The sequence below is a fragment of the Pinus tabuliformis genome, chromosome 5_2 (genome assembly GCF_031772625.1).
Source record: "Pinus tabuliformis cultivar Carrire ecotype Pingquan chromosome 5_2, CPIR1, whole genome shotgun sequence".
Taxonomy (NCBI): Eukaryota; Viridiplantae; Streptophyta; class Pinopsida; order Pinales; family Pinaceae; genus Pinus; species Pinus tabuliformis.
In genome coordinates this window covers 693,863,819-693,873,908 of record NC_142306.1, presented here as the reverse complement: position 1 = coordinate 693,873,908, position 10,090 = coordinate 693,863,819, and the positions used below count along the sequence as shown (strand labels likewise).

Here is a 10,090-nt window from a genome sequence, read left to right as displayed (position 1 = left end):
GAATTACATAGTGAATTCAATAATACATAATTGATAAATTCAATAATACAATCAAGCCTCAAAGTGGAAAATGTTTAGTGTATATTTTTTCACAAGATTTTATTAAATTTTCAAACGTTAAAAGATTGTGTGATTGGACTTTTTTGGGCCACTGGAGGGGCACTGAAGTTATTTTTCCAAATCGAAACGAATCAACAAAGCAAACAAAACGCGCCATAAAGGTAAACCTAAAATCCGAACCTAGCTTACCTGGGCGATAACAGAATCAAATACCATCCACACACTCGATAACAGAGTCGGAATACCTTGTCTTAAGAATCGGCGCACTTGAAACCAAGAGACAATGGAAATCGAATATATGTGGTTTTTAATTAAAATTTTAATTCAGTTGACATTCAATATTAGTTGACATCTTTGTGATATAAATTGACATTCAATATTAGTTTACATCAATTCCTGCCCGAGCTTTTGGGATTGAGATTTAACCACCTCCATCTTTAAATCAGAAAATGGGTTTCGAAGAGCACGATTTGGATTTCGCTCTGGTCCCTGCAGGCCTTCTTTTGTTGAGCAGCTACCATGCATGGCTTTTATACAGAATAAAACGCCATCCCACCACCACTGTGATCGGACTAAATGCTGATCCAGGTGGATATTGGTGGCCACCTGCCAAGTCCACCTGGACCCCCACCATTGTCTTTCTCAGCATTTTCAGTTTCCTTAATTGTAGCACAACTTACTATTTTTAGCAGTTTTTCGGGTCCTGAACTTCCGGAACCGTTTTGAGGCCCTAAACGACATTTTTTGGGGAATCCGGGGGCAACATGAGTCCATGGAATGGACTGATGTTTCTCGTTCCAACAATGATAGTGCTCGGATAGATCTTTCTAATGAGCTATTGTACGCGTCAAACGGAGATCATATGCCAAAGTTACGACCCCGGGAAGTTGATGTACCAATTTACCCCAAAACGGGGCCCACAGTTTGGCGTTTCATCTCCTAGGGTTAGGTTTTGGAATGTTAAGGGTTTTCCATTATTTCTCAACAATAAATAGGCCTTCGAGCCTCATTGTAATACAGTTCAGAGGCATGTAGCCATCACATCTCTTCTCAGAGATAAGCTACCATCGCCCTAGCTGGTTTATTTCCATTTCTGGTTGTAAGCATATTTCAGTATTTTCCATTAATGAAATGAAGTATTATTTCCGCTGCATCTTTGTGTATATGGTTATCTCTGTAATTTGTTGCGTTCCTGTTTAAATCCGGATCAGTGGTATCAGAGCGGTCTGCTTTTTCTCTGTTTTTCTTTGCATGTCCCCAACAAGGTCGGGATATAAGGAGTTAGGGCTTGAACTGGTTGAACCTTTGCAAGACCAGCCTCGCAAATCCCGACGGCCTCCCATGGCGGACGAGAAGAAAGACGAGGGGGCAGGAGATCCCATCAAAATCTTGCTCGAAGAAGCCCTCGAGCGACAACGGAATGCGATGATGGACAGTTTTGCCCAGATCCTTCAGCGGCTACCCAAAAGCGACGCATCGGCTTCCAGCAGCTACTCTGGAAACGCCACACCCTTTAAGGTACAAGTTAATTTTGAAATCCCCATATTCGAGGGTCAGATAGACGCAGATGCCGTAGATAAATGGTTAAATCTGCTAGAGGGTTATTTTTCTGTTCATGAATTTTCGAGTCGGGAAAAGATTGTTTTTGCTCTTCTCAAAGCAGCCCCCCACGTCAAGGACTGGTGGGAAACCTACTGCGAGCAGAAGGATGAAAGTACTGGCTCACTATTTTCAGCCGCACCCACCTGGGATTCGTTCCGGGATGCCATCAAGGAGCAGTACTACCCTGTCGGAAGCTATGAGGATGAATACATAAAGTGGACCACGCTGCGGCAGGGAAGGGACCAAGATGTGCCGGAGTTCACCAATCTTTTCCATACCCTTCGCACAAAGTTGGGTATCAAGGATTCGGAGCAACATTTGATACTCAAATACCGTGGTTGCCTGCACAAGTACATCCAGGAAGAAATACAATTCCTAAACATCCCCTCGCTCGGCGCAGCATACCGATATGCCGTCAAGGTCGAGCAGAAGTTTAAACAAAAGAAGCGAGACTTTGGATCTGCGAATCCAAAGCAGGGGAAAGGTGCCCCTAAACCACAGAACAAAGGACAAAGCCAAGGCGGGACAGCCCAAGACAACCAGCCGAAGCTGCAAGCAAAGAACAGCGCCGCGAAGCCGAGAAAGGACACTGGAAAATGGTGCGAGTTCCATAAGAGCTCCACTCACAACACAAGTGAGTGTCGGGCCAAGCAGTCACTGGTGGCTGAGCTAAAGGTTTCAGAATCAGATGCATGTTCCGACTCTGAGTCAGAACCCGATAAGGGGTATGAAAAAGGGAAGCAGATCATTGATGCGGATCCCAGCGCCACTGTTGCTACCGCAAAGATCCAGAAAAATGAACCCGAAGATCCAGAGGAGGAGGAGCGTCTCTTCCACTCCCAGATGTGGGTAAAGGGCTCCCCGATACAGTTCATTGTTGATAGCGGGAGTCAAAAGAACCTCATTTCGGCAGAGGTCGTGAAGCGGTTGGGCTTACCGACCACAGCACATCCACAACCATACACCATTGGGTGGCTTCACCAAGGACGAGATCTTCGCGTGAGCCAGCAGTGTCGCCTTCCATACAACATCAAGCCCTTCACGGATGAGGTATTGTGTGACATTGCTCCCCTTGAAGTTTGTGATGTATTACTAGGACAACCATACTTGTGGAAGCGACATGCTGTGTATGAATCAAGGCCCCATGCTGTTATTATTACATTGGGAAATAAGTTGTTCAGGATACCAGAGGTAGCACCACCTGCCGCCATCTCTTTGATTACTGCAAAACAATGCAGTAAGATCATTTCCAAAACCAGGAAATTTGTTTTCCTGATGATACGCCCTCAAGGAAAGAAGAAGACAGTGGCCGCGGCCTCCAAACGGGGTCCCTCTGCACGACAACTACAGATGGACAAGATTGTGGAGGAGTACGAGGACATCTTCACCTCCCCGGCAGGGGTTCCTCTGCACTGTCAAGTCAAGCACTCCATCGATCTGACCCCAGGTGCGCCGCTACCCAATGGACCAATTTATCGGCGCTCCGTTTTGGAGAACAATGAAATCAAGAGGCAGATTCAGGAGCTCCTGCAGAAAGGTCACATCCGTCCGAGTTCATCACCCTGTGGGAGCCCGATCGTGTTGGTACAGAAGAAGGATGGGACGTGGAGACTCTGTATTGACTATCGGGCGCTGAACAAGATCACTGTCCGTAATAGGTACCCGATCCCGCGGATTGATGACCTCCTAGACCAACTAAAGGGGGCGAAATATTTCAGCAAGATCGATCTGAAGTCAGGATATCACCAGGTACCAATCGAACCCTCCGATGTGTGGAAGACTGCCTTCAAATCCAAGGAGGGCCTCTTCGAATGGTTGGTCATGCCTTTCGGATTGACGAATGCTCCTGCAACCTTATGAGGCTAATGGATGACATCTTGCGGCCATTCACCAACTCCTTTGTAGTAGTATACTTGGATGACATTCTGATCTTCAGCCAGAGTTGGGAAGAGCACCTCCACCACATCCGACAGGTTCTCCAAACACTGCGGCAACACAAGCTATGTGCCAATTTGGAGAAATGCACTTTTGGCATGACCCAGGTTCAGTATCTGGGATACATCATTGATGAACAGGGGGTGCATGTCGATCCAGCCAAGGTCCAAGTCATTCGGGATTGGCCCTCTCCAACCACTCTAACAGAGCTCCGCAGCTTTCTAGGTCTTGCCAACTTCTACCGCAGGTTTGTGTTGGGGTTTTCTCATATTTCTTGGCCCTTGAGTCAAGTCACCAAGGAAGGGGCGAAAGCAAAATTCTTTTGGTCTGAATCTCAACAGAAGGCATTCAGGGAGTTGAAGGATCGCCTCTGCACGGCACCATGCTCGCGTTACCAGATTTAAACAACCATTTGAGGTCGAGACAGATGCCTCTGACTATGCTATTGGGGCAGTCCTTACTCAACATGGACATCCAGTGGCATATCACAGTGAAACACTTTCAGACACAGTCCGGAAGTACCCCACTTATGATAAAGAGATGTATTCCATTGTACAGGCCTGCCGACAATGGAAGCATTACATTTTGGGGAAGGAAACGGTCATCCACACAGACCACCGACCCCTGCAGTTCATACAGACCCAAGGGAAATTGCAGAATGATCGCCATCAGAAGTGGTCTACATACCTGCAACAGTTTCACTTGAATATCAAGTATAAAAAGGGCAGCACCAATAATGTTGCAGATTGCCTCAGTCGACCACCGATCATGGCGCTAACCACCGTGCTCAACTCTTATGGGCACGAGACTTCTGATTGGCCACTTCTCTACAAAAGCGACCCAGAATTCGGCCACACATACCAGACACTCTTGGAGGGTCGGCATGTTGCAGATTTTCACCTCCAGGATGCCCTATTATGCCACCTCGGTCACCTTTGTGTTCCTTCAAGCGAGCGTGCCAAGATGATTTGGGAAGCACACTACAGTCGGGCTGCTGGGCATTTCGGGGTCGAGAAAACAGTGGCAGTACTGCAAAATTATTTCTATTGGCCGAATCTTCGACAGGATGTTGGGAAGTACATCCGATCATGTACTGCCTGTGCCATTGCCAAACCGACCATTAAGAAGCACGGCCTCTATACCCCGTTGCCTACCCCTAGCCGACCTTGGGAATCCATCTCCATGGATTACATGTCAGGCCTCCCTTCCACTAAGCATGGAAATGACTGTGTTTTTGTGGTCGTCGACAGGTTCTCGAAGATGGCCATTATGGTGGCCTGCAAGAAGAATATCACAATGGAAGCCACTGCTAAACTCTTCTTTGAACGAGTGTGGGTGCACTTTGGGATCCCACAGTCTATCATCTTAGATCGGGACAGTCGGTTTCTCAGCACATTTTGGTCCAGTCTCTGGTCAATGCTGGACACCAAACTCACGAAGTCCACAGCCTTCCATCCTCAAACTGATGGCGAGACAGAGGTTGTCAATATGATGATTGTGCACATTCTGCACATGTATAACTCAAAGCATCCACGCACATGGGACGAGAGCCTCCCCTATGTTCAGCACAGCTACAACCGAGCTCTTCACAGCTCCACTGGCCATAGCCCTTTCTAGGTGGGTTTGGGATTCCAGCCACTATGCCCCATTGATTCGGCCATGCCACTTGGAGCTACTCACATGAGTTCAGCTCATGTCCAGTCCGAAACAGATAAGGCCACCAGCTTCATTGAGCGCATCCAACATATTCGCCAGCAGGTCCATGACATTCTTGAGAAATCAAATGCCAAGTACAAGCAGCGACATGATCAACATCGGGTGCCACACAAGTTTCAGGTGGGCGACAAAGTCTGGTTGCATTTGCAAAAGGAACGCCTTACTGGAGCCTAACGGAAATTGAGACCACTCCGATATGGTCCTTACACCATTACCAAGGCTATGGGAGACAATGCATTTGAGCTCAGCATTCCCCCATTCCTTGGCCTGCACCCAGTGTTCAATGTGGACCGCCTTCGGCCATACTTTCCACCATTGCTAGACACATTCGATATTGCAGAACAGCTCAAACCCACAGAATTAAATCCAGATTACATGGAACAAGCTGCAACTGATCGGACCATGGACACACAGATCAAGAACACTCGCAAACAGAATATCCAACTGTATCGAGTTGTCAAAGCAGGCCAACTCCTTCAGCAGGGCAAGTGGCTCACCAGGGAACAAGTTCAACAGAAGTTTCCCCATCTCATGGAGGAGCTCAACGCAATGGGGACCATTGCTTCCTAAGGGGGGAGGAATGATCCAGGTGGATATTGGTGGCCACCTGCCAAGTCCACCTGGACCCCCACCATTGTCTTTCTCAGCATTTTCAGTTTCCTTAATTGTAGCACAACTTACTATTTTTAGCAGTTTTTCGGGTCCTGAACTTCCGGATCCGTTTTGAGGCCCTAAATGACGTTTTTTGGGGAATCCGGGGACAACATGGGTTGCCCGTTCCAACAATGATAGTGCTCGGATAGATCTTTCTAATGAGCTATTGTACGCGTCAAACGGAGATCATATGCCAAAGTTACGACCCCGGGAAGTTGATGTACCAATTTACCCCAAAACGGGGCCCACAGTTTGGCGTTTCATCTCCTAGGGTTAGGTTTTGGAATGTTAAGGGTTTTCCATTGTTTCTCAACAATAAATAGGCCTTCGAGCCTCATTGTAATACAGTTCAGAGGCATGTAGCCATCACATCTCTCCTCAGAGATAAGCTACCATCGCCCTAGCTGTTTATTTCCATTTCTGGTTGTAAGCATATTTCAGTATTTTCCATTAATGAAATGAAGTATTATTTCCGCTGCATCTTTGTGTATATGGTTATCTCTGTAATTTGTTGCGTTCCTGTTTAAATCCGGATCAAATGCCCTTAACCGAGAAATTTGGGTCGATAGAGTAATGGCGGTAAGTCAATTCCTTCATATTCCCCTTCACTGGTTTGGTTTGCGAGACTATAGTGTTGGTTCTTGATTTTTGTTTTCATTTTTGCAGGATGGAACCAAGAACGGTGTGCTGGCAGTTCAAACCCTGCGGAACAACATAATGACCTCCACTCTTCTTGCATCCACGGCCATCACTCTCAGTTCGCTCATCGGCATCCTCGTCGGCAGCTCTAGATCGGGGGGTCGCTGCTTTTATATACGGAGATGACAGCAGAATGCGGTCTTCTTTCAAGTATGGTTGGAGTTAATGCTTACATTCCATATTTAAAAAATTGATTTGTGATGGTTGAGAAATTCTCTCAACTTCTCTATCTAATTTAGGAATAAGTTGGATCTCAGAAACTCTATTTAAAATAGTAATCAGAATGTGTGTGAGCTTGTTTACACATACACCAGTTGTGCATAATATGATTGTGTTTCTGTAATTGTGTATGATTTAACGATTCTGAACCTCGTCTTCCTTATGAAATATAGAAACTGATTATCAAACGCCTATACCCTAGGGCGAGAGGGGATGACAAGAACGCGTCTTATCTCGAACAATTTGTAGAAGGTCAAGACGGCTATTGGCGCACTGAGGCCACGGATGCCATTCTGCTCAGGCTGGGATTTACCATCGAGGAATGCAAGAACAAGCCGTTCGATCCTTCAGTAGTTGATTTTGTTTGAAGCCCTCAGCTGTCCGTCTCTTGACATACTTTCGTATGTTGTAATCGGGGAACCTGCTAGCAATGCGTAATAACGAGCGAAAGAGGGATCGAACCTGTGGCATCGAGGGCGGGCGTCCAACCATCGTCGCCATGCCTGACAGTGTTCCTGTCAAAAAAATGTTGCTCATTTAAACCCTTGATGAAGCTGTGCGCCAATGTTGTTTTTGACAGCTGATTCCAAACGCCCAGTTATAATTGAATCTGATCGAAAGAGGTGAGGAACACATGGTTTTTTCCCAAGCCTGTAAGATCATTTTTTTTCCTCAACAGGGTTTTTCTCGCCATTTTAGAAAAGGTATTTTATTTTCTCTTATCTTTTATCATGGAGTTTATGGTGTTAGACAAATTCAGTGGTTTGAATTTTCCCTCGTGGGAAGTAAAAATACAACTGCAATTAATGAATAAAAACTTGTGGGGAATAGTGAATGGTTCAGAAGCAGCGCCTATAGATCCCAAAGGGTTACTTGAATGGAAAAATAGAGATAACAAAGCTAAGTCTATTATTGGACTTGCTTTTTTTGATTCACAATTACATCATGTAGATCTTACTAAAACATCAAAGGAAATATGGGAACATTTGGCTCAATTGTTTGATGTAAAATCTACAAATGAAATTTTTTCCATAAAGCTACAATTATTTAGTCTGAAAATGAATGAAGAGACATCTATGTCCAGTCATATAAATAATTTAATGTCTCTTTTAAGATAATTAAGTGAAGCTGGGACTAAGGTGGAGGATGAAGATGCTAAAGCTGTATTATTAAATAGTCTTCCTTCAAGTTATAATAATGTTGTTTTCACTTTGAGTCAAATGTCTACACAAACATTACAAGAGACAATTGCAGCACTTCTAGGGGAGGAAAAGCGACTGAAACCAGAGGATGCCGAAGAGATCTGTCATGTAGAAAATTCCTTGTGGACAAAGTCAAGGATGAGAAAGAAAAATGGAAACAAAGGTGACATTGAATGCTACTATTGCAGGAAAATTGGGCATACAGCATGGAATTGCAGAAGTCATGCTTGTGATGTGTTAAAAGGGAAAGAATTAGCAAATATAACCACAGATGAATACCAATTGAATTCCGATGATGAATTCAATGAAGAGAGTGAACCTATTAAACTCTTTTAAAAATAACCAGCAGTTCAACTATGTGTCTGATGCCAGTACTTAAAGATCAAGTAGCAGTAAGGCTCAATATGGATGGTTGTCCAGATAGTATGACAGTTGTGGATCTAGGGAAGGATCCCTCATTAGTGGTAGACATGGAAGTGGTTTCCTAATGAGGTTATGCGACAGATTGGGATGTTGTCCAGTAATTGACTTCGGGAGGTCCTTGATTCGGGAGTTGAGAGAACTCGGGAATCCAACTTGCCAACTACACCTTTCCGAGGGTTATGAGGCAGCTTGATGGAGCATCTACTGATAAGCTTGATTATTTTGTTATTTTCATGTAATGTAATCATTAAGGGGGGATGTTGGAGTTAATTCTTACATTCCATATTTAAGAAGTTGGTTTGTGATGGTTGAGAAATTCTCTCAACCTCTCTATCTAATTTAGGAATAAGTTGGATCTCAGAAACTCTATTTAAAAGAGTAATCTGAATGTAATAGTGTGTGAGTGTGTTTACACATACACCAGTTATGCATAATATGATTGTGTTTCTGTAATTGTGTATGATTTAACGACTTTTATCTAGTATTTCGTCATTCTTGTTTGTTTTCTGATAGCATTTCTGTTCAATGTTCAGTCCATTAGGTACTATAGCCATGTCAGCTTTCTCATAAATGTGCCCCTTAGCAAACCCGGGGAAGGGCACTCGCAGTGCTATGTGAGCCAAGCGTTGAATAGAGCGAGCTATTTTTGGTCTTTGGGTCTGAGGGCTTTCTACTTCTCCTTTCCTCTTTTTCTCTGGACGTTCGGCTCCATTCCCATGTTTCTGTGCTGTTGTATTATGATTTTCACCCTCTACTTCTTGGACACCGCAACAACTTCTTATACAGATACATCCCTGTTTCTTTCTCTTCCAAGAACTATGGAAGAGGTTGTTCTCCAATAAATCAGGAGAGTGATAAGGTGTAATTCATATGTCTTCACTATTTTTTAATAAAATATATCATACTAAATGTATCCGTAGTTGAGGGATGGTTTAGGGTTTCATTTTATTGTGGCTTTGTATCACCTAAAAGAGACAGATGCAAACTCACAAAATATTCAGCCCAAAAAAGAGAGGGAATGTTAATCAAATTCTAACACTACATTGAAAAGAAATACAGCCATGTGCAAATACAACCATTATTCTAGCAAGTGAATAATGGCAGGTTAAGAGCGATTAAACCAGGGAAAATTCAGGGAATATTTAGTAAAATACATGTCCTTTATACTTGGCACTGATGCTAGTTGTCGTTAATGTCAACCGATACGGTTGGCAGCATAACTGGCAAAATATAAAAGAAAACTTGATTGGAAGTTCATCTGAAATTTATTCCTGAAATTTTGGTTTTTTTGGACACCTAAACTATTATAACTTGATTGGAAGTTCATCCGACAAAAGAGAGTTTATTCCTGAAGATTTGGCTTTTTTGGGTACATAAATATTTATAAATTTCAAAATGATTCAATTTGAGTGTGCAGAATATTTTCTGTCTCTTTCTTTTGCTCCTTTATCAAAAGCACCTGATGAAGTCCAGGATTATTCGACAAAATAAGCCCCAAATAATGGCGATTTACTATTCAAAGCTAACAAAGCTGTTTACTATTCAAATATTTTGGATATCAGAAAGTCATTTGTATCGTG

At 43.8% G+C, this 10,090-nt stretch overlaps 1 protein-coding gene across 1 annotated transcript; it reads left to right on the top strand.

Annotated features, from left to right (window-relative positions):
* Window positions 1-509: 509 nt before the first annotated feature.
* On the top strand, window positions 510-9,352 carry LOC149161018 (uncharacterized). The gene is made up of 5 exons (XM_089434755.1): window positions 510-642; window positions 6,512-6,546; window positions 6,634-6,766; window positions 7,135-7,235; window positions 8,993-9,352. Exons 1-5 carry the CDS (start codon window positions 510-512, stop codon window positions 9,350-9,352), a joined length of 762 nt encoding a protein of 253 aa, XP_089290881.1.
* The last annotated feature ends 738 nt before the right edge of the window (window positions 9,353-10,090 follow it).